Here is a 24,199-nt window from a genome sequence, read left to right on the forward strand (position 1 = left end):
TTTAAATATATAATAATATATATATGTATTTAACAATAATATATATTTAACCCTAACACTTGACTCCTAAATACTTCAGTAGGCATTTCCTAAAAAGAAGGACATTCTCCCATACCATTATCACATCCAAGAAAATTTACAATTTTCCCTGAATATTTAAAACCCAGTCCATATTCAGATCCATTTCATCAGTTATCCCATTATATCTTTTTTTTTAAAGATTTATTTATTTATTTTAGAGAGAGAGAGTGAGAGAGAGTGGTGGGGAGGGGCAGAGGGAGAGAATCTCAAGTAGACTCCACGATGAGCGTGGAGCCCGATGTGGGGCTTAATCGCAGGATCCTGAGATCATGACCTGAGCCAAAATCAAGAGTCAGATGCTTAACTGACTGAGCCACCCAGGTCCCCCTCCTCTTATATCTTTTATAAATGAATTTTTCCCCCTGCTAAATCGGGATCTGATCAAGGAATCTAGAACAGTCCCTCCACCACCTGTTTTTTTCAATGAATTTTTTAACAGACTAAGTCAGTTGTTTATATATTTGTCTTGATTATGTCCTATGGTTTCATTTACTTCTGTCTTCTGTTTCCTATAATTCTGAAAACTAGAAGTTATGTCTAAAGGCTTGATTTGTTTTGGATTACATTCCTGTGGACTTTGACCTCCACTTCTCATGGCCCAACTAGATCTTGCAAAGGGCAGGTGTCTAGACGCTCCAGCTGTGCAGTGAACTCCACAGAAGGAGCTTGATCTCTCTAACCTTGTCTTCAAACCCTTCAGCCTCTGGGACACATTTTTCTCTCAGCTGAGGGATGAAGGCTTGGCTTAGAGCCAGGGAGCTGACACGTTTATTAATTATATTAAGAGTGACAATTAATAATTGTCCAGTTGACAATAATCAGGACAATAATATGGCCACCATTCATTGAGCTGCCATCTGTGCAGCTCAGTATTTGGCCTGTTACATATGGATTTTGGTTAGCCTTCACAACAGTCCTTTGGAATTTAGGTGTCAGTATATTCATACAGAAGCAGCAAGGGAGGCTCGAGAGGTTAAATCACCTGAAGACCTTGACTGAGCCGAGTTGACTTCAGAACTTCTTCCAGTGTCCAGTCCCAGATATAACTCAAAAGTTTCTCAATGGTGGTATCTCTTGGGTTTCTTAGCAAACAGCTGAATAATGATACAAATGCTCATGTAGTACTTACTACATGCCAGGAACATCTCCAGGGACTTTACATAATTTTATCCTCCCAACAACTCTCTGAGGAGCATCTCATTGATGAAGAAAAACCGAGGTACAGAGATGTCAAGTGACCTGTCAGAGATCACAAAGATAGAGAATGGCAGAACTAGGAATCACACCCAGGCAGTCTGGTCCCAGAGTCCATGCGTTTAGCCAACCACTGTTGTTCAGCCAAAAAGGGATTTCTTTTTTTTTTTTTTTAAGATTTTATGTATTTATTTGAGAGAGAGAGAGAGAGAGAAACAGCATGAGAGGGGAGAGGGTCAGAGGGAGAAGCAGGCTCCCCGCTGAGCCGGGAGCCCGATGTGGGACTCGATCCCAGGACTCCAGGATCATGACCTGAGCCGAAGGCAGTCACTTAACCAACTGAGCCACCCAGGCGCCCCAAAAAGGGATTTCTTAAAGGCTCCTAGGAAGCTTGTAGGAAGTCTGAGAGGGCCAGGGATTAGGTTTTTGGGCCTTGTGGCTGGGAACAACATCCACATCACATTGATCCAGCCACGGTGGTGGGAGCATTCTGTGAGAAACTCATAGGTCATCAGAAGAGCATTATCAGGGCTTTCACTGTTTTGGTTACTTTCTGAAACCTTTGGAGGATGTTAGAGTGGCATACCTGTTCCAATTCTCTTTCCCTCAGGGGACTATATTCCACGGCAGGTACAAACCTGGATTCAGCAGTATCGAGCCTCAGAAACCAGCACCATCCCCGCGATGGAGAGGCTCATCCAATGGCTGCCCCACCATCTTCCCAGGCGACAGAACACGACAGTGGTGCATGGGGACTTCAGGTAGGCACAACTATGAGGAGGGGTGAATATCTAGATGTGAAAAATGATGGCCAGGGCAGTTGAAGGGGAAATTAAGCAGCTGGCCTGAGCCCAATTTACAGTTGAGGAGGACTCCCTTTACAAAGGATCTACGTGTGCATGACCTTCTAGGGCAGGGTCTCTCCACCTTGCCTGTTGACATTTGGGGCCAGATAATTCGTTATGACTGGGGGCTGTCGTATTGCCCCCAGGTTTGAAAGTGCACACAGGTGCTCCAGTTACTGTGACCACATAAAAATCTTCCAAATCGCACGGCTTCAAACAACGACAGAAGTTGTTCTGCTCACGAATCTGCAGTTTGGGGAAAGGATCACTTGTTTCAGCTGGCGTGGCTGTCAGGCTGGGCGCTGGGATCTCGTAGGGGGTTGCTCCCATGCCTGGCCCTGAGGCAGAGAAGACTGAACAGCTGGGCTCCTTGGGCCTCTCTCTGTCTCTTTGTGGTCCCCACATGGTGTCTCCAGCATAGCAGCTTCTGGGTATCTGGACTGCTTCCCTGGGGGCTCAGGGCTGCAAAGGTGTATGTTTCAAGACAGCACTGTTTGGGAGCTGATGCCCTTTTCTGAGCGAGGCTCTGGAGTCACTTAGCATCACTTCCACCTGTGTTATAATTGTTAGAAGCCAAATGCTTCAAGCAGCAAAGACTTAGACTCTTCCTTTTGTGGAAGGAGTATCCAAGAACTTGCAGACCTGTTTTAAACCCATCACAGGGAAGGAGGGATCCCAGAGAGGACTGCTATGTGGAGAGGGCTACCTGACCAAAACTGGCCCCTGGGAGAGGAATACAGCGTCCCTCAGCCATCTGCCCCCTTCCCCGTCTCCTGCTGGTGTCCTCATCGGCTGAGCCCACCGGAGCCAGAGGGCAGGGGAGCTCGTGGACAGGGGCACCGAGGGGCTGAGAGGGTGCGGAGTGCATTTGGAGGGGCAAATGGAAGACACCCAGCACAGAACACACCCCAGTGCTCAGTTTTCCTTAGAGCTGTCTCTCCATTCCTTCTGTGGCTTATTCAGGTTGGACAACCTGCTGTTCCATCCAGAGAAGGCTGAGGTGCTTGCTGTCCTTGACTGGGAGCTCTCTACCTTAGGCGACCCCCTTGCAGACGTGGCCTTCAGCTGCCTGGCTCACTACCTGCCATCCAGTTTTCCTGGTTCCCTACTGCGAGGTAGGAACTGCTCAGGGGCAAGGAAGAGGAAACGAGGCAGCTCCATTCTCAAAACACCCGAGGCACAGGTGATGGCTGATGGTGTGGGCATATGAAACTGAGGTCCTGGTGGTTTGGGTGGAAAATGTACTTGGAATGCATTCCTGTCAGTGCGGGGAGATGGTAGGGTGTATTTTAAGTGAGAAGGATGTGTGCACAGACCCCTCTTATGTTTTTACACAACTAATTTCTATTTAATTTTCTAAATTAAAAATACAAGTTTATTTTAAAATGTTGGAGCCAACAGATAACAAAAGGAAAAGTTAAAGTCATGGCTAGACCCAGAAATGACCATTGCCAACATTTTCATCTTTCTGCATACATACATACGTTTGTTTAAATGAAAATGCGATTCTATGATTTTATGGCCTGCCTTTTCTCAATTATGTATTTTGGACATGTTTTCATGCCATTAAGTATTCTTTCTACAGCATCATTTTTAATCATGGAACAGGATTTTATCGAATAGAATTAACTTAAGACATTTGATTCCTTTTTTATAAAGACATTTGATTATATTTGGATATTTAATTTGTTTCTGATTTCTTTTATATTACTTCCCCCCAACCCTCACAAAAAAGGCAGTGAACATCTTTGTAGGAATAACTTCGCCTATATTATAAGGTATACTCCTGGACAAAGTCCTGGGAACAAAATGTGTTACATGCTTCTTTAGGCCATGAGAAGGTTACAAATGAAGCAAATCAGTAAAACTGTTTATTTGTTGTAATTATTTTTTCATAATTTGGCAGGATCTTTTTTTTTTTTTAAGTAGGCTCCATGCCCAGCATGGAGCCCAGTGTGGGTCTTGAACTCACGACCCTGAGATCAAGACCTGAGCTGAGATCAAGAGTTGGATGCTTAACCAACTGAGCCATCCAGGTGCCCCAGGATCAGGATTTTTCTTTCAGTACCATTTTTTATCAAATGGCTGATGGAAAATAATATGCATCCACCCTGAACTATGGTCCAGATGGAAGTGGAGGCCTCTTATTCCTTCCTTTACTGCCAATTTATTTTTTTTAAAGATTTTATTTATTCATGAGAGCGAGAGAGAGAGCAAGAGAGCATGAGCGAGGGGGGAGGGGCAGAGGGAGAGGGAGAAGCAGATGCTTTGCTGAGCAGGGAGCCCATGCAGGACTCAGTCCCAGGATGCTGGGATCATGACCTGAGCCTAAGGCAGACGCTTAGCCAACGGAGCCACCCAGGCTGCCTGCCTTTACTGCCAATTTAGTCTGAAACTTTTGAGGGCCAATTTGTGAATAGCTTCAAGCCGGGATCCCAGCCTTGTGAGGGCAGAAGAGCTGCTGAAATAAGGAGTTGAGCCTGTGAACTAGCTGTGAAACTCATTGCCAAGGGAGGAAATGATTTTCATAATTTAGATCCCTGCGGCCACAGGGGGGTGGGGGGGTCACTGACTGCCCGCCCAGAGATGGCTCTGTCTGTCGCCTCAGGTTTGCGTGACTGTGATTTCACTCAGCTGGGCATCCCTACCGCAGAGGAGTATTTCATGATGTACTGCCATCACTCGGAGATCCCTCCCCCTGAGAACTGGAACTTTTACATGGCTTTCTCCTTTTTCCGCATGGCTGCAACCCTGCAAGGAGTCTACAAGCGCTCACTCCCAGGTAATGCTGCCTCAGGGTTGGAGTCACAGCCACACAGCTTCTCCCCCTAGGAATCCCCTGTGGCCACAGAGGCTTTGGAGGGACCAGTTTGCCAGAATTCTACAAGATTCAGTTAATTCAACCATCTGTCATTAATGGCATATATATATATATATTCTTTAAAATATTTAAACTTTTAAAAATTATTTTTTAAGAGTTATTTATTCAGGGCGCCTGGGTGGCTCAGTTGGTTAAGCAACTGCCTTCGGCTCAGGTCATGATCCTGGAGTCCCGGGATCGAGTCCCACATCGGGCTCCCTGCTCAGCAGGGAGTCTGCTTCTCCCTCTGACCCTCTTCCCTCTCATGCTTTCTATCTCTCATTCTCTCTCTCTCAAATAAATAAATAAAATCTTTAAAAAAAAAAGTTATTTATTCATTAGAGAGAGAGCAAGCGAGCATGTGCAAGTGGAGGGAAGGGCAGAGGGAGAGAGAATCTCAAGCAGACTCTCCACTGAGCACAGAGCCCGACTTGAGGCTCGAGCTCCGACCCATGAGATCATGACCTGAACCTAAATCACAAGTCGGAAGCTCAACCAACGGAGCCACCCACATGCCCAAACTTTTTAAAAAGTATTAACATAACATACCAAAAAAAGTAAAAACCTACATGATAAGAATTAAATCATAAGAATACAAAATTATTTTCCTTTCTTCTCAGTATCATTTCTCAAAGATAAATATCACCCTTAATGGGCTCCCCATTTTTTTCTGTACATCTATCTTATCTCTAAGGGTTTTTTTTTAAGATTTTATTTATTTATTTATTTATTTATTTATTTATTTATTGCCAGGGAGAGAGCACAGCAGGGGGAGCAGGAGAGGTAGAGGGAGAAGCAGGCTCCCCGCAGAGCAAGGAGCCTGATGCTGGGCTCCATCTCAGGACCGTGGGATCATGACCTGAGCCAAAGGCAGACACTTAACCAACTGAGGCACCCAGGCGTCTCTCGCTCTAAGTTTTACAAAAATGTGATCAGCCTACATGCATTTTTTGTACCTTGATTTTAAAATTTTTTATGCTTAAGAATTCCTATGAAATATTTGTGTATGTGTATGTACACATGTAGGATATGCCGTGTGTGCGTGCGCGTGTAGGATATGCCGTGTGTGAATGTGCGTGTAGGATATGCTGTGTGTATGTATAGGATATACACATATATATGATTATCATATATATACTTTACAACAACATAAGATACATTCCTTGCTTTTCTTTTTGCACTTAACAATATTTCATAGATACCTTTCCACATGAGTATGTGCAGATATACATCATTCTTTTTGATTTCTATAGTACGTTCCATTGTATGGATGTAGCCTAATTTATTTAACCCATTCTCCTACTGATGTATTTTTGGATTGTTTGCACATTTTTGCAATCACAAATGGTGGTTGGTGAACATCCTTTTCACACGTGTGAATATACCTGAAGGATAAATTCCCAGAATTTGAATTGCTAAGTTAAAGTATGTGCATTTTAAAATTTTGTAGATGTTGCCAAATTGCCCAGTAAGAGGATTGCTGAAGGAGAAAAAAGATTATGTGTTTTCTTAGATGGTGCTTCTCCATACATGGGAAAATGCTTTATTTAACTAGCTGGAGTTAGTTCTACATTATATCTTGTTCATCTGAACTTCTGGGGAGAAAAGTTAAGTGCTAACAGTTGAGTTGGATATGTATATATAAAAGAACATATCACCTATAGAGTCTTTACATGTATATACGTATACGTATATGTGTATATATATGACAGTATGGCACAATCTTATTGGTTTTAATTCTAGATCTTATAGCAAATGAAATAATCTCTCTCCTAAATCAGTTAAGAAGATAGAAGGCAGATTACAGTTTGCTTCCTATGTGGAAAGGAAGACGGGCAGAAAGAAAGCACATACAACCTGCCAGAAAGTCCTAAAAATGGTGGCTATCCTAGTAGCATTATATACTCCCAGTTTTCCCCATGTCATAATCTCTAAATTCCATTCCCACCAAAAGGAACTGGGACTGCTTAGAGAAGTAGCTGTGTTCAGCTCAAGGGCAGGATGTCTACAGGTGAGCCTGGAGCACCCTGTCATACCAGTAAGTGAGGGAGCTGTTGAAGACAACTGGGGTCATATCTACAGCACCCAGGAGCCAGCCTGAATAGGCCCCCACTTGCTAATGACAGGATACATTGAGCACCAGTAAGGATGAAGCTGAAATGGATGGGAACCCATCAAGTGTGTTTACATCCATGAGTAAAGAACAACACTAAAACAGAGTCAAAATCTCATTGGTGGCTTTGGAAGACACCAGAAAACCAACCCATTATTCTAAAAATTGACAAATAAAGGGAAAAAAAAAATGAAGGATTTATCCTGCCTTTCGTATACAAGTTCTAGGTCAGGCTAACCAAGTAACTGATGAGAGAAAGCTTCTCTCTAGGAAAGCATCCCAGACGAAATCACAGAATTAACAGATCACCAAATTTCCACCCCTAATACATTAATGGATCTGGAAAATAAGCATCAATGGTGCTAACATCAGCAAGAGAGAGACGGCCAGACATTATGTGCCTCCTGGTGCTTCTCCCAAAAGTCAGACCTGGATCTGACCGAGTCTGTAGTGCTAACTACCACCTCACAGGAAACAGGGTTCAGAGGAGCATGTTAAATAGGACCCCTGGGGCACAGCCTCTCACCAAGTCCAAATTTGGGGACACTTCACAGATTCTTCAACAAATGAACGTCAAGGGGGAAGAGAAAAGATGAAAATGGAATCTACAGATCAAAAGGGACTTAAGGGGCACCTGGGTGGCTCAGTCAGTTGAGTGTCCAGCATCTGACTCTTGGTTTCAGCTCAGGTCATGATCTCAGGGTCGTGAGATCTAGTACCAAGTACCGCGCAAAGGGCTCCATGCTCAGGGGGAAGTCTGCCTCAGATTCTCTTTCTTCCTCTCCCTCGCCCTCTGCTCCTCCTTCCTCCTTTCTGGTGCGCTCTCTCTCTCTCTCTCTTCCCCCCCCCCGTTAAATAAATAAATAAATAAATAAATAAATAAAATCTTTAAAAAGGGGGTGGATTTAAAAGACACGTCAGCCATTATAGCATTTGAATCTTTAGATCCCTATTTGAAAAAACAAATTATAAAAATTTTTTTATGAGAGGCGCCTGGGTGGCTCAGATGGTTAAGTGTCTACTGTTCCCCCTGCTTGTGCTCTCTTGCTCTCTGTCAAATAAATAAAATCTTTAAAAAAATTTTTTTATGAGATAGTGAAATTTGAATTCTAACTAGACAGTTGATGACATCAAGGAGGCATAGTTTTTTTTTTTTTTTAAGATTTTGTTTATTTATTTGACAGAGAGAGACACAGCGAGAGAGGGAACACAAGCAGGGGGAGTGGGAGAGGGAGCCCAACGCGGGGCTCGATCCCAGGACCCTGGGATCATGACCTGAGCCAAAGGCAGACGCTTAACGACTGAGCCACGCAGGCGCCCTTCAAGGAGGCATAGTTAATTTTTTTAAGCATGATGATGGTATTGTGTGTTTTTAAGTCTGTTATTAGACATAAATGAAGTATTCATAGATGGAATGATGCAATGTTTGGGATTTACTTCAGAAAAACCCAGGGCAGTGAGGGTGGGGATGACAGAGAATGAAACAAGATTGGCCAGGCTCTAATGATGGTTGAAGCTCAGTGATAGACACTTGCAGATTCATTATACTCTTTGCTCCATTTGTGTGTATCTTTGAAATTCTCCAAAATGAAATGTGAATAAAATGAAGCCCAGCAGTAGGTTTGCTAGTACTGCAGGAACGTCTTAGCTTTGAGGTCGTCAACACCCCAAGCCTGGTGGCAGCATGTGGACCTCAGCCAGGTTCCCATATTCTAACGAGAAAGGCATTTGCAGTTGGGGAATTGATCATTCATTCACAAGTATCTGAACCTCTACTAAGCCAGGTACTGTGCTGGGTGATACTAGCAAAATACAAAGTTGTGAGCAAAACAGTGTCCAGAGAAAAATCAGCATCCAGAGGATTTCCAGTTTAACCCTCCCTGATCTGATAATAGAGGTCTCAATAAGCAGGAATTCTTGGAAACCATATTTTCCCTTCCCCTAGGCAGCTTTAACTCTAACCACCCTTTCCTAATTTGTGTTACGGCTTTGCAATGAAAGCTAACCAGAAATATTTAATTAAGCAGAGGGCTGCTGGGTGCATGAGGTGCCAAACAGGCCTGACTATCTGTAGACATTTTCTAGGGGACCACTGTGTTCTCACTGGATCCTGCTCCCGTGCCTTGGAATAGGCTGAGTGGATTCTGAATTATCCATTCTGGAATCTCTACACCCATAAACTGCATTGGATTGTCCCCGATTGGCTATCAAGACACCACTTGACAGTTTCGAGATCCTGTGTGCCACGTGAGTGGCTTCATGCTCCTCTTGTCCTCCATCCTCACTGCGCGTGTGCCTCCAGGAAGGGGGCTGTCTGGTTCCCGACTGCCCCCCCCCATCCCTGGGCCCCAGCTCCATACCTAGCACGGAGCAGGTGCTGAGTAAAGACTTGTCCAGTGGCCTGCATTCCCTGCTATGTAGCAGATGGATCTGGTTCCTCATTTGTAAGGAATAGCATAGTATCTTTAACACCAAACCTGCGTGAAAATGGCTCTCGTGGGAAACTGACCACAGCAGGGGCCAGGAGAAAAGCAGGCCTCTGCAAAGATCCATTTATTGATACAAAGAGAACGAGGAAAACACAGTCTCTTTATAATGTGGGAAGGTGGGGCTCCTGGATGGCTCAGTCGTTAAGCGTCTGCCTTGGGCTCAGGTCATGATCCCAGGGTCCTGGGATCAAGCCCCCCGCATCGGGGTCCTGGGATCAAGCCTGCATCGGGCTCCCTGCTCGGCGTGAAGCTTGCTTCTCCCTCTCCCGCTGCCCCTGCTTATGTTCCCTTTCTCACTGTCTCTCTGTCAAATAAATAAACAAATCTTTTTAAAAAAGTATTTAGAATGTGGAAAGGCTAAAAATAACCTAGGAGAGCTGGTTGTAAAGAAGCTCATGATAAGGACTCAATGCACACACTCATGGTTGGATGCCAGATGCGGTCCACCGAATGTCAAAAGCTGCACTGAAAGACTACGCACCCTATGATGTATATACTTCTGTGACATTCCAGGAAAGACCAACTACAGAAATAGAGATTCAGAAAAAATATTAAAAAAAAAAAAGAGATTAGTGTTGCCAGGGGCTGGGGCAAAGGATTGAGTACAAAGGGACACCATGGAAATTTGGGGATGATGGGCATATTCTGTATCTTGATGACAGTGCTGGTTACCTGACAAAACTCAGAATTGTACACTTTTATAAAGAGGGTGTATATACACTATACCTCAATTTTTAAAAAATGTACATTAAGGGGCGCCTAGGTGGCTCAGTCGGTTAGGTGCCCGACTCTTGGTTTCAGCTCAGGTCATGATCTCAGGGTTGTGGGAGGGAGCCCCGTGTGGACTCCCTGCTCAGCGGGGAGTCTGCTTCCCCTCTCCCTCTGTCTCCCCTCTCCTTGCACGCATGCATGTGCTAGAATATGTGCACACTTGCTCTTTTTCTCTGAAATAAATAAATCTTAAAAAATTTTTACATTAAAAAAATCCTTCTCAAAAATTGTCTTGATGCACGTACTTAAAAAAGAAGAGAGCAGTGATCTGTGCAGAGCGGGGTCCAGAGACCAGCCACTAATCTGGTCCCCAGTGACCCTGTAACAGTTTTGCATCAGGGACAGTTTAGGGTAGTGCAGGACTCTGAATAGCCCACTGGTGACAGCAGAAGCGACCGGGGGTCTTCCTGATTTCATTAGTTTCTTTAGAGGGAAGGAGCAGGGAGCAGTCCAGCCGAGCTTGATTCCTGGCTCCCAGAAGCGTGGGCATGCCTCCGCTCTAAGACCCAGATCCTTGTCCGTAAAGTGGGAAATAAAACCATCATCATGCTTCAGGAATTCAGTGAGCTATAATCATACACGCAGAGCACTTAGCACTGAGTCTGGAACATGGCAAGTGCTTAGCAAATGCTAGTCGCTGCTAATAGCATTATTGTGAAGGGTCGCTGGGGAGTAATCACTGTTTTTCTTTGTTTCTGCTTAGGGCAAGCAAGCTTGGCAGCCGCTGAACAAAATACAAAGCTGACTGAATATATGTCTAACCTGGCCTGGGATTTTGCAGTCAAAGAAGGGTTCCGGGTTTTCAAAGAGATGCCAGTCACAAAACCACTAGTGAGGTCCTACCACACTCAGGCTGGTCACAGCCCCTGCTGAGCACCCCCGGCACGAGCAGTTACATCATCTTCACAGACTCTTCCCCAGCTCAGGCCTCAAAGGGAGCTCTGGTTATCTGTCCAGAGGGCCTTTCCCCACCGCTCAGGGGGCTGTACCTGTGACTGCAGCAGCCCGCTGAGTCAGAGCTATGGACTCACCAAGCCTCAGTGGGGGAGGCACCCCTTCCCTGCCGATGGAACACCTCAACAGAGAGGTGGTAAGATGTCATCAACACGGCAGAACCTCAGTGCACTGACTGGACACATCTGTTCCCCTCAGAGGCAGGGAAGAGATGGGAGGGCTGAGGTGAATTATCTTTGCTTTCCATCATCATCGGGAAGAGCCAGCTCTAAGATGCCTCAGTTTTCACTTCATGGCTCTTTCTGTGAGACCGTGTCCTCGCCAGGTAATTCAGCCCCGGCCGAGGACCCGCCACGTCTGTGGTTCATGCCCCTGGGACACGTGGGCTCATTATTTTATGCATATTTGTGTTATGTAAATTTGAAGTGTGTGAAATAAAACGCATCGGTTCATAAAGTCTCTCTTTGAAGAATCCGTAATGTCAAAGCCAGAGGGCTAGAGCCCACTGCCAACTGTTGACAGACAGGGACACCACGTTAGCTGATAATGGAAATTCCTTCTGTTCTTTGTCAGGAGGAGTCTTGGCTTGTGTGAGTTTTTAAGTTATCTGAGATCCTCAGGAGGCGCACAAATTTTGCCTATGATGCAGCCACCACCTGCTTTTTAATAAAATGGCATTATCACTTTTTTTCTGGTTATAAGCCAATTGCAAAATAACCAAAGCTCAAACATGACACGAGTAAAAAGAGTTCATGACAGAGAAAGACTTCTCTAAAATTCTCTGCTCTCTGAAGATAATTACTGTCAACAGCTTGGCCTATTAGGCTCCCAGCTGCTTTTCTCTATTACATACTAACATATTCCTATGTTGTAATGGGATTGTTGTATACATTCGCATCTCCCACTTGCTTAGTGAATTTAATGACACATCAGCCCCTGGAGATGGACCGTCCAGGGTTTTCGCAGTAGGGGTGTATGTAATTTGTCTATCCTCCCCTTGGCTGAGGGACACCGAGGGTATCTCATTTGGCAGGCTACGTCATTCTCGATCACTTAAGCAGCAAAGGACATTAGCTAGCTGCTGACATGGACAGGGAGGCTGAAGACCCACCTTTAGAAGTCAAGCAAAGACAGGCCACAGGGACTGTGGCCAAGGCTGTCACAAGAGCAGCCGGCTGGGAGGTTCTTTGGGAAGCTTCCTGAGGACTCTGGAGTTTGAGATGGGAATTTTCAGAGGGCAGGGGGTCCGGGGAGTAGGTCCCAAGGCCACGCCTTCATTGCCACGAAGCAGGGAGAAGGAGGGCAGGTCTGGCCCCCTTCACCTGCAGTAGGAGACTGCCTTGATCCCATCAAAATTTATATAGTGAGGGGGTCCTCCAGAATAAGAAGGTGATTTGGGGCGCCTGGGTGGCTTAGTTGGTTAAGCGTCCGACTCATGATCTCAGCTCAGGTCTTGATCTCAGGGTCGTGAGTTCAAGCTCTGAGTTGGGCTCCACGCTGGGCATGGAGCCTACTAAGAAAGAAAGAGAAAGAAAAAGAAGAAGGTGGTCTGGGTCCTGTGCAAGCAAGGTGCATCGAATGCTCTTACGCACTTCTATGTACATTTACTGTTTCTACGACAGGATAAATTCTTTTAAGTAAAAATACTGGTCCAAGAATGAGATCATTTAATGTTTTAATAAATATTGCCAAGGTTTTTTAAAGATTTTTAAACTTTTAAGTAATCTCTACACCCAACCTGGGGCTCAAACTCACAACCCTGAGATCAGGAGTCACACACTCCAACTGAGCCAGCCAGGTGCCCAAATATTGCCAAGTTTTGATCAGGAAGGTGCTTACTACTTTATGCCCCCATCAGTAATGCATGAATTGCTCTTCCCACCACTGCGTCCCGCCAGCATACTTCATCCTCGGGCATGTCATGTAAGCCCGTGAAGGGCACCGAAGCACTAGAAAAGGAAACACTCATGCAAACACCTCCAGACTCTAAAAGGAATGCTGCGGCAAAACCTAGAGTAGGGATCCCTCTACTTCCAGTCATACCTGGATGGGAACATGATGGTAAGTAAGATTTGTGAGTAAAGGGGTGAAACCGTAGCTCATGGCTTTTATCCCAAGTGTCATTACTCCCATAAATAGAAAGATGAATTTGGCCATTTCTGGTGCATTTCACGAATGCTGTGAGGTATGCCTTGTTAACCTCAATTTAAAAGAAAAGAAACGGATTTGTCCAGGGATTTGTCCAGCTAGGAACACCAGTGTCTGGATTCCTGTCCAGAGCTCCCGGGTTCAAATTCTGTGGGTTCCCCACACATACACAAGGACATGATTAGATCCATTTCCTTAATTCTGCCTCCTCAGAACTCCCTTGCTTCTTACTCCCCACCCCCCAGCCTACTTTATTCGTTCCAGTTAATCTGCCCTTTCGCTCCTTGGTCATTGCACTCAGAGCTACTGAGCTTAACACAAATGGTGAGACCAGTGCATGTACTGATACTGGAAATACATCATTAGACCAGGCCCAATATCGGTGTAAAAGTCAGGCTAGCCGGCCCCCTCCCCGTAAGAAGTAGTGACGGTGATCATATTCATAATCGCTAACATTTAGTGCAGCCGTCGGATTCTGTGTCAGACACTTTATATTCCTGTGTCATCTCATTTAACCCTTAAAACAGCCCAGTCAGGTGGGCGTTGTCGACCCTGCTTCGGTTTGGGCTGCCTAGGGTTCAGTCCCCTTTCTCGGCGGCAGCATCCCACTTTCATTTGGGGGCACTCCTTTCCCCCCTTTGGATACAGTGGCCGAATTGTCAGGGTGCCAGTCCAGCCCTCCTTGGCCAAGAGGTGGGCACAGGCGCCAAGCGAGGCCAGCCAGACTCTCTGGAATTGGGAGAGTGAACGGTATTTCAAGAAGAAACACTGGCATTCACTCATTCCCCAGGAGGACTACTGAGCATCCTGTGGCTGTGATCCTCTAGGGTGTCTGTTTCAGAGCCTCATTCTCTAACCTGAGCTCCTGAGAACCTTTCCATTCAGTTCCTTTTTTCCCCGTTAGTTAGCGACACTTGGTGTTCACTGCTATAACTCAGTAGTCCTGACTGATGGATGGGTAATGTCCCGTCTCACAGATGAAGAAACTGATCAAATATCTTGCCCGGCAGGTATGGCAGGAATGGCGCTAAACTGGGTAATCTGACTGAAGGCCCGAGTTCCTGACCCTCAGGCTAGACTTCCTAGTTACCTGGCTAGGAGCTACATTTAGAAATCGGGGGTTACTTGTCCCCTCATCAGGGAAGCTGGTTCAGGGGTGTGCTTATGCACCATATCAAAGCAGCTGAGGCTGCCGCCACATGTACCGGGCCTGGTTCCTATCAGGCACGCTAATGGATCCTTCAGTCTCCTGTGTTCACGGCGCATGTTCTAGAAGATTCATTACAACCCTAATAATGCTAACAACGGTGGAGGGTGGGGTACGTGGGGTGTCTGGGATATGGAGACTGCAGGGAGTGAACCGACAGCCACCATCACAGCTAGGACCCCGCACCCCAGGCCTCCTCGTGCTCACCCCGCCCACAAATCTGCAGGCTTTCTCTCCAGCCCGATGATGCTGACTCACATCATTATTTTTGGCACACACTTCATTTCTGGCTCTCTACTTTCCTCCTTCCAATCCCTTTCATGATTTTCCATAGGCCAAAATAAAAAAATCATCCACTGTAGTTCCCTGACTTATTTTTCCTGGGGAAAGCCAAGGCTGAAAGACTTTGGAAGCTTTTCCTACCCTTGGAGACGGATTCTGAGAAAAAAATACGGAGCAGGACTGACCAACAGTGAGTGTGCACATTTGTGTGAACTCCCGGGCATGTCTGTATGCTCCCGAGCTTCCTCCTTTACAATTCTCCTGAGCGTGCGAGGATATTCTAGTTCTCTGCAAGAACACCAGTCCCCCTCCGATGTTTTGGGTTTCCCTCTGGCTTCACTGGCTGCAGGAACACATCCGAACTCCAACTGCTTATGAGGGAGGACGGCTTCCAGCAGCTGGCTGGAGCCAAAGCAAGAAAGCAGCTCAGGATGGGAGTCTTCCAGAAAAGATGGGAGCCATGCAAGTCATGGGCCTGGCTGGCTTCTGTGAGTCTTTGGCCCCCCAGTTCCAGTTGGTTTTCTTTCAACAAAGGAGGTTCATGGCTGGGCTTCGGGAAGAACCTTCAGGAAGGTGTCAGAAGGCAATGTGACTTGGAAGGAGCTCCGGCTCAGGCTTTCAGGGTATTTGAAATTTTGAATATGGACACGGGAGTCACTGTAATGCCTTCTCTCCTTTTCAGATCTTTAATTGTTCTGCTCCAGATTTGGGGAACACGAAGCTTCTGGTGCAATACGGCCCAGGAGCAAAAGGCCCACTGGCTGATTCTGTTGCCGGAGGGAGAGGCCAGCTCCCATTCTGCTAGGACCCAGCCCCCCCGCATCTTGCTTGGGGCACCACCCACCGGAACTCCTCCTCATCAGGCCAGACCCCTGTGGGGCCCTTCCAGGCTCTGCTGGGCAAGGGAGCCGGGAGTGAGGGGCTCTGGCCAGCTCTAGGCCGATGTGATCTCACTCAGGTCGCCTCATCAGTTGCCACCAACCTGAGTCTTCCATCTGAGAGAAGTGCTTCTACATCACAGTCACCAGGGGTGGATCTCAGGCATTTGGCCTGACATTCATTTTTCCATGACACTTCCCTGGGTCTGTGTTGATAAGCATGTCTCTCTCTCTGCCCTGCTGTTGCCTGGGAAACAGGATGCAGAGAAGATTCTGTCTCCGTGCTCCCAACAGAGGCAGCAGAGCCCAGGAGAACCGGAGGTAACGTGGGTCACCAGATGCATCACACATGTGACGTGCTGGAAACCTCTCCTTCCCTGTCCCACTGTCTTCGGTGGGCCCCGGGCACCCCCGCTGGAAAGGCAGAAGGTCACCTGTCAGTGGCTTCCCCCTCCTGTGAGATCACATGTGCAACAGCACAGGGGACCCGTGAGAATCCTGCCCTCCATCCTACATTCACTCTGCAGGACCCTCCCTAAATGCTGTGTGGACATCACCTCCGCAGGGGGTACGGATTATCACCCCCATCTGACAGAGCAGGAAACTAGGACCGAGAAGCGACTTGAGTCACTTGCCTAAGGTGTTAGCCCCTGCCCACACGTAGGGAACCGAGAATGCAGGGTTGGCCTGATTCTGAAGCCTGTGCCCCTTACGTTGACGGTGCCTGTGGGAAGAGCAGAACGCGCTGCCAGTGATAATGTAGCAGTTTTCAGCCTCTTGTCTCTATATTATATTTTCAGCTCTACGTGGTGCTTTTTTAAAACAATTGCTCTTATGATGTTGGATTCATTCCTCACGGGGACAAAAACCAGCAGCTCTCATTTCTAGTCAGGAGCCCGCGTGCACTCATCTGATTATGTGAGGTCTTAGCTCTATCTGCCTGCTGGCTGTGGCTTTCCTGGGCCCGACTGCGTCTGTGAAGAGAGTTCATGGCTCCGGCGGCAGATGAGAGGGCCTGTCTCTCTCCTTTCCTCTCCATCCCGGATCCTCGCTGCCAGCTTGGTGTGTTTAGGGGAAAAACAGACCCACAGGCCCCAAGCCACTGGCAGAATCATGCTCTTGGTTCCCATGGATACTCCAGGGATGAAAATCATCCAGGCTGTGACAGCGGATGGGCTGGAGGATGCTCCGGGTTAGCATCCCAGGAGCGGCTCACCTCTGTGTGTGGCTCTGGGCCTGGGCAAGTGGTCTGGGCAGCCCTTGTTCTGGATCGGGGCGCAAAACCTCCATGAATATGATGACATTGGGAGGGCCACATTCTCCTGCATTTGATTTCCATACATGAGTATCAACCACAAGGCAAATTTCAGACAGGTATTTTTATACTTTCTTTTTTCTCTTCTGAACTTAGAAGATAAGCAAGAATCTGTGAGAGGAGGAGGCCACGCAAGACAGAAGCAGGAGGCGGGACGTGCACTGCAAACTTTCTCTTCTAGATCCCAGTACACAGCTGACTTCCAGGCTTGGAGCCCCTCCCACACAGGCTCTTTCTCTCTGCTAACAGCGCTCACATTTTTATTTTCAGTGTTTTCAGAGGATCACTACGGTGTTAGAGTCACATCCCACCAAGGAGTTTCAGTTCAAGGTAGAGTCATCATGTTTTAGAAAACGAATGGGAAAATATTCATTTAACACAGCAAATCAGTGATTTATTTTTCATCTTTAATAGGCTCCTTCCTGCCCTTCCTTCCCCATCAATCATGTCCCAGACAGAAGGCTGAGTAAACGGCAGGAATATTGGCAGCAGGTGACCTGAACTGTTGCAAGGGATAAACACATCCAAGGGAAACAGGTTGACAGACTACTCAGTGGGAATCTTTTGGGTGTTTCAGCAGCCCTGGTGAAGTCCTATTTGAGCAGATAGGTGTGCTCGAGGAGAACATGGTCTGGGTTCCTGGCCGAGGCTTCAAGATCGCCCAGGGCAGACTGGATCCCAGCAGGATCCACCAATGCATATGGCTGACTGGATCGTCAGGGAGGGTCCTGGTGCTCGGAAAGCCTGCTGAGTGCTTCTCCTTGTGCCTGCTCTGACCTGGAGCCACACGTCTGTTTTGCCTTTGGACCGCAAATCCTAACCATTTTCTGAAAGCACTTAGCAGGTGAAGCAAGATGATACTCTTGCCAAGAAGCTGTGTCCCTGTCTTTGCTTTGCATCTGTTACTTTGGTGAAGTGTGAAATTCAGAGCAGAATGAGTCTCCCTCTGTCGAGGTGATCAGAAGGAAAAAGCCAGCCTCTATGGCAGGAGGGGGCAAATTTCCAAGGTCCAAAAGGCCATGGGCTGCTGAGAACCACTTCTGCTACTAGCTCATCTTTATAGCTTTTTTTTTTTTAAGATTTTATTTATTTATTTATTTGAGAGAGAGAGAGAGAGAATGGGAGATAGAGAGCACGAGAGGGAAGAGGGTCAGAGGGAGAAGCAGACTCCCTGCCGAGCAGGGAGCCCGATGCGGGACTCGATCCCAGGACTCCAGGATCATGACCTGAGCCGAAGGCAGTCGCTCAACCAGCTGAGCCACCCAGGCGCCCCACTAGCTCATCTTTAAACATCAGCTACCAGAGAGAACCCACATTGGTGGCTTTTGTACCTGGGGTTCTAGAGTCTAGCCCTATACCACCCTCCTCCCCCAGCATGTCCACAGAAGACTTTATTCTTTGATCCCCTGAAAGGTTGGAAGCCCTTGCAAAAGAGAGCTATTGCTGGGAATGGTAATTCAAATCAGTGCCGTTGATTTCACAAAAATGAAGCAAACCCTTGAAACCAAACAAATGTTTCACAAGAATCTCTGTACCAAGAACAAAGGTGGTCCAATGTGTTTGGATTACCAAGCGAACCTTCTATGATTCACACCTGCTTGAGCTGAGACTGACTAGTCCTTTTTTCTTTAAAAAGAAAGTGCTCCTCACAATTCAACACCAAAAAACCCACATAAATAATCCAATTAAAAATGGGCAGAAGACATGAACTGACATTTCTCCAAAGACCTCCAGATGGCCAACAGACACGTGAAAAGATGTTCAACACCACTCATCATCAGGAAAATGCAAATCAAAACCACAATGAGATATCACCTCACATCTGTCAGAAGGGCTAAAATCAGCAAGACAAGAAACAACAGGCGTTGGTGAGGATGTGGAGAAAGGGGAACCCTCTAACACTGTTGGTGGGAATTCAAACTGGTGCAGCCACTGCGGAAAACAGTATGGATGTTCTTCAAAAAATTAAAAATGGAACTACCCTATGATCCAGTAATCGCATTACTGGGTATTTACCCAAAGAATACAAAAGCACTAATTCTAAAGGATACATGCACTCTATGTTCATTGCAGCACTATTTACACAAGCCAAGGTAATGGAAGCAAGCCAAATGTACATCGATAGATGAATGGATAAAGAAGATGTGGTATATACGTACAATGGAATACTATCCAGCCATAAAAAAGAATGAAATCTTGCCACTTGCAATGACATGGACAGAGCTAGAGTGAAATAAGTCAGAGAAAGACAAATATCACATGATTTCACTCATAAGTGGAATTTAAAAAACAAATGAACAAAAGGGGGAGAAAAAGAGAGAGAAGCAAACGAAGAAACAGACTCTGAACAGCAGAGAACACACTGATGGTCACTAGAGGGGAGGGGTGGGCAGATGGGTGAAATAGGTGATGGGGATTAAAGAGTACACTTTCAAGGGGTGTCTGGTTGGCTCAGCCGGTAGAGCGTGAAACTCTCAATCTCGAGATCGTGAGTTCAAGCCCCACGTTAAACATGGAGCCCACTTAAAAAAAAAAGTACACTTAATCAGGATAGGCACTGAGTAATGTATGGAAGTGCTGAATCACTATATTGTACACCTGAAACTAATATAATACTGTATGTTAACTACACTGGAATTAAAATTAAAAACTTAATAAAATTAAAAAACAAAGAAAAGGAAGTGCTCCTCTCTAAAGGTTCAGGTATGATACTTCAGCCCCATCCTGTGCTGAAACTCGGACCAGCCTTCCTGGGGAGCTGTTTGACCATCCAGGTCAGAAGTCTTCAGAAGGTACACAGCATCAATGTGGTAGTTCCACTCATGGGACTTGGTCACACGGGAGTAGATAGGAGTCAACAAAAGGTTTGATACTAGGCAGTTCACTGCAACACTGATTGTAACAGCAAAATTTTGGGAACAACTTATAAGGATAACCTATGAGGAGCCTGGTCAGCTAAATCCAGGTATGAGCTACAGTGAAACTCTAAAATGATGCTGGAGAGGGATGCCTGGGTGGCTCAGTCGTTAAGCGTCTGCCTTCGGCTCAGGTCATGATCCCAGGGTCCTGGGATCAGGCCTCGCATCGGGCTCCCTGTTCTGCGGGAAGCCTGCTTCTCCCTCTCCCACTCCCCCTGCTTGTGTTCCCTCTCTCGCTGTGTCTCTCTCTGTCAAATAAATAAATAAAATCTTTAAAAAAAATAAAATGATGCTGGAGAAATCTATTTCTTAACATAGATGTTCACCATATACTCTTTCTTTTTTAGATTTTATTTATTTATTTAATTATTTGAGGGGGGAGAGTAGGAGCAGAGGCAGAAGGAAAGAGAGAATGTCCAGCTGACTCCGATGTCATGAACCTGAGATCATGACCTGAGCTGAAAGCAAGAGTCAGACGCTCAGCTGACTGAGCCACCCAGGAGTCCCTGTCTCCCTTTAAAAAAAAAAAAAAAAGTTTTTATTTATTCATTTAAGTGATCTCTATACCCACCGTGGGGCTCGAACTCACCTCCCCAAGATCAAGAGTCACAGGCTCTTTCGACTGAGCCAGTCAGGCACCCCTACGTTCTCCCCTTTTTAAATCTGAAAATGTATACCTTTTCTGCCATGAAATATATTATTTGTATAATTGTTTTTAGTTAAAAAAAAAAAGTGGAAAAGATACAAGAATCCCTTATAACCTTTTCTGATTGCTTGTGAGTTTCAGAGACTCTAGCATCCCCACTGCACTAACCATTGCCCACAAGGGGGCTCCAGCCTTGCTCCCAGGCACTCTGAGGATGTGAAGCCGGGCCAGCCTGTGAGGAGCCCACAGTCACTACCTCATTTCCAGAAGCTATGGGCCAGTGGCCAGCTCAGATCTCTGTCTGGCAGCCAGGCCTGCCCAGAGGGGGCTGAATCATGGAAGGAGAGGCATTCCTGGAAGTAATTTGCAGCCACCATGGTGACGAGCTCCACAGTGCACGTCAATGTTGTCTGTGTCTGGATCTTCTCCCTGGAAATCGCCTGTGGCTACAGGGCTGACAAACTGCAGATATGTGGCAGGTTCCTGCTTTGCTCCCTTTTGTGTCCTGTCTTCTCCCGTGTGTGCTTCCACCCCCCTCCTCTGTGGGCCACCAGTGTCGCCCCTCTGGCTGCCTCTCCTGTGTCCAAAGTGAAGTCCCATGGGGCCTTCAGGAAGCCCCGGCAGACATCCATCGCCCAGTGGCCGTGGAGATGGAGCGGCTTTCTGCTGGTGCAGGAAGCTGCCTACCTCATAGGCGTGGCAGCAAATTGGATGGGAGGCTGAGGGGCCCCAGGGATGACAGGTTGTGAGGTCGAGGTGAGGGACTCCAGCCTGGGCCTCTAGAGACACTGATGCTTCCTCCCCCGTGCAGCAAATCATGGAGAAAGAGCTTGGCTCCTTGACGTTAATAACTGCTTTACTTCTGCTTGGAAGTATTTGGGCAGCTTTTCAAAACTGGAAAAGGGACAATAAAAGAGTTCTGAACTTTCCGTCTGTGGGCCTGGTGAACTTCTGTCCAAGCCAGCAGAGCGATGGGGCCCACACAGTTCCCCGGCCTTAGCTATGCCCCGCGGGGTGCAGGTATCAAGCAAACTGAGGAAGCAAAGGAACTAACCAAAAGAGATTTATTTTCACGTGTGACATGATCCCTTAAGCGGCTCTTTCTGAGTACCCCTCGTGGGCAGGCACGATGCCCACAGCGACCCCTGTTTTCTGCCGGCAGCCTCCACCCCTCAGCTGAGAATCTCAGTAATGGGAAGGCCACACAGGCTCAAGGTCCCGGTTCATTGGCACTGTAGTGCCAGATACAGGGGAGGCTTGCAGGGGCCTCCCTCGAATGCCTGACCCAGGGCAGATCCTTGCAGTTCGATTTCCCAGAGTCCTGGCTGGCCTTGGTCCCTTGTCACGTTGGAGACAGGGCTGGCTGTGACCCTGAGTGGGGTACAAGCCACTCCTCGTTCTGTGGCGTGTGTGCTGATGCTCCCCGTCATCTGGGAGTCCGTGTTCCCATGTTTCTGTGTGTCCTTGGCCCGGCACTTGCTCACACAACATCCAGGGTCACCCTTGTAGTCACCACCACCGAGTCCTCCACGCCATCTCACTAGGTGCTGGGCACAGCCCACGCCCCAGACAGGAGCTGCTGACAGAGCTTGTGGTCCAGCCAGACCTTGGGTCTCTGTTCTGAGCTGCTGTTTCCACTCCTCCTGGTGAAACTGATGGTTCTTCGGAGCAGTCTGCCATCGGGCGTGCCCTTCTAACCACGTCTCCTCCTCGTCCTTGCAGGCTGCAGCTTTAGATATTGCCAGGGTGAGAACGGTGGCCCCGTCCATGGTCTCCCAGACGACCGATGGCGTTATTCAGGTGAGCACAGGCTGTGGACTGCTGGCTCATAACTACCCTTGCCTTCAGCTGCCCAACCTCCTGTAAACTCAAGCAGCTGCCTGTTCTTGCCCAATTACCACCATGTGATTTTCCATTTCCTCCTCAAATCAATCCTTTAAGGGGGCCCCATTCCTACCCCATTTTGAATATGAGGAAACAGGGGCCCAGAAAAGAACAAGAAGTGACTTGTTTAAGTTCACTCAGCCTGCAATATCTGATCTCGGAGTTTTAGGAAATCTAGGTCCTTAAGACACCAGAGCGTGGCCTCCTAACCATTCAATCATGCCTCCTTCCCAAATCTTAACCTAGAGATCTCCTGGTGGCAGAAGTCACCTAGCAGAGTAGACAGCAGGTATGGTTCCAGCTGAAGTCTTCCAGAACCTTCGCTATCACACAGCTGTCAGGACATCCCCAGGAAGAGAGCCATTCTGAGCCATTCTGAACCAGGCACTCGCTGCTGGGGCCCTCGGGGCTAGGGGCTCACCCAGGACTTCCTCCTTTTCCACCTTGTGTCTTCCAGACCTTCAGAGCAGCAGGGCTGAGCAGCAATTACCTCATGGCTCGGTTCTTTGCCTGGGCCCCTGCCTGCACTTTGCCGGGCAGCCGTGGCCAAGATGGAGCTGGAGTACGGCGGGCGCTGGAATGTCCCCGCTGGGCCTGCAGGGCCCCAAATGGTAAGCCATGTGCTCTGAAAGGGGTGGTATGTGTGATTCTTGCACCCTGCCCGGCAGCTCTATCCTGGGATGGTCACTGCGAACTCAACCTTCTTGGGGCTCCACAGAAGACGTTTCCGTGAGTTTGCTGTTTCAGGCAAGGAGGAAGGGGGTGAGCTGAGAGCTGAATGGGTTGTGTACAGAGCCTGGAAAGCTGGTTTCCAGCCTGGGCAGCCCATGCCTCCTTCCTCTCTGGCTGTGGGGTGTAAAGGCTGTGGGAATCTGGATGCATATTAGGAGCCCTGTGCTTGCTCCCAAACCCACAGACTTCCTACTCCTTAGGGGCCTCCCCAGCCACAACTGGCCAAAGCCTAAGGATCCAGGGCCAGAGCGCTCCCAGGAAAATGTAATGAACCCAAATCATGAAGCCACTGGTGTCTGATGTTCTCCGTTTGAATGTCCAGAGGCCAACTCTGGGCCTGGCACAGTCTAGGTATTGGGGAATGTTCAGGTAAGCAAAACGGGAGCTCACATCTCACTAGGGGATGGCAGTGAGTAGGTGGGTGACAATGGTGGGTGACGTGGTATGCACTGCTGGGCAGGTAGAGGGTTGGGTGCTTGGGAGCTTATGGGACTCTTTCCAGAAGACGTCTTTGAGCCATTGGTGCATGACAAGAACAGGAAAGACCCTGGTGAGCAGCCCAGTAGGTCTGGGGCGGGAGCTTATGGGACTCTTTCCAGAAGACACCTTTGAACCATTGGTGTATGACAAGAACAGGAAAGACCCTGGTGAGCAGCCCAGTAGGTCTGGGGCGAGGAGCAGAGACAGAAGAGATGCCAGGTCATGCGGGGCCTCAGGGGCTTTGGTCAGGAGTTGGTGTTGATTCTAAACATAAGAGGGGCGCCTGGGTAGCAAAGTCAGTTAAGTGTTTGCCTTCAGCTCAGGTCATGATCCCAGGGTCCTGGGATCGAGCCCCACATCGGGCTCCTTGCTCAGCAGGGAACCTGTTTCTCCCTCTCTCTC

The 24,199-nt window shown here is 47.5% G+C and overlaps 2 protein-coding genes across 2 annotated transcripts in view; one reads left to right on the forward strand and one right to left on the reverse strand.

Annotated features, from left to right (window-relative positions):
* Nucleotides 1-23,617, forward strand: part of ACAD10 (acyl-CoA dehydrogenase family member 10) — a 46,296-nt gene extending 22,679 nt beyond the window's left edge. Inside the window, 9 exon segments of the mRNA XM_035723972.1 lie at nt 1,886-2,036; nt 3,084-3,235; nt 4,729-4,902; nt 11,057-11,202; nt 11,205-11,338; nt 21,291-21,446; nt 22,360-22,501; nt 23,043-23,314; nt 23,518-23,617. Coding sequence (XP_035579865.1) covers nt 1,886-2,036; nt 3,084-3,235; nt 4,729-4,902; nt 11,057-11,202; nt 11,205-11,338; nt 21,291-21,446; nt 22,360-22,501; nt 23,043-23,314; nt 23,518-23,617 — 1,427 coding nt within the window.
* The window catches only part of LOC113912475 (BRCA1 associated protein), a 90,810-nt gene that overhangs the window by 56,545 nt on the left and 10,066 nt on the right, over nt 1-24,199 (reverse strand). The window lies entirely within an intron of this gene.

The sequence above is a fragment of the Zalophus californianus genome, chromosome 14 (assembly GCF_009762305.2).
Source record: "Zalophus californianus isolate mZalCal1 chromosome 14, mZalCal1.pri.v2, whole genome shotgun sequence".
Taxonomy (NCBI): Eukaryota; Metazoa; Chordata; class Mammalia; order Carnivora; family Otariidae; genus Zalophus; species Zalophus californianus.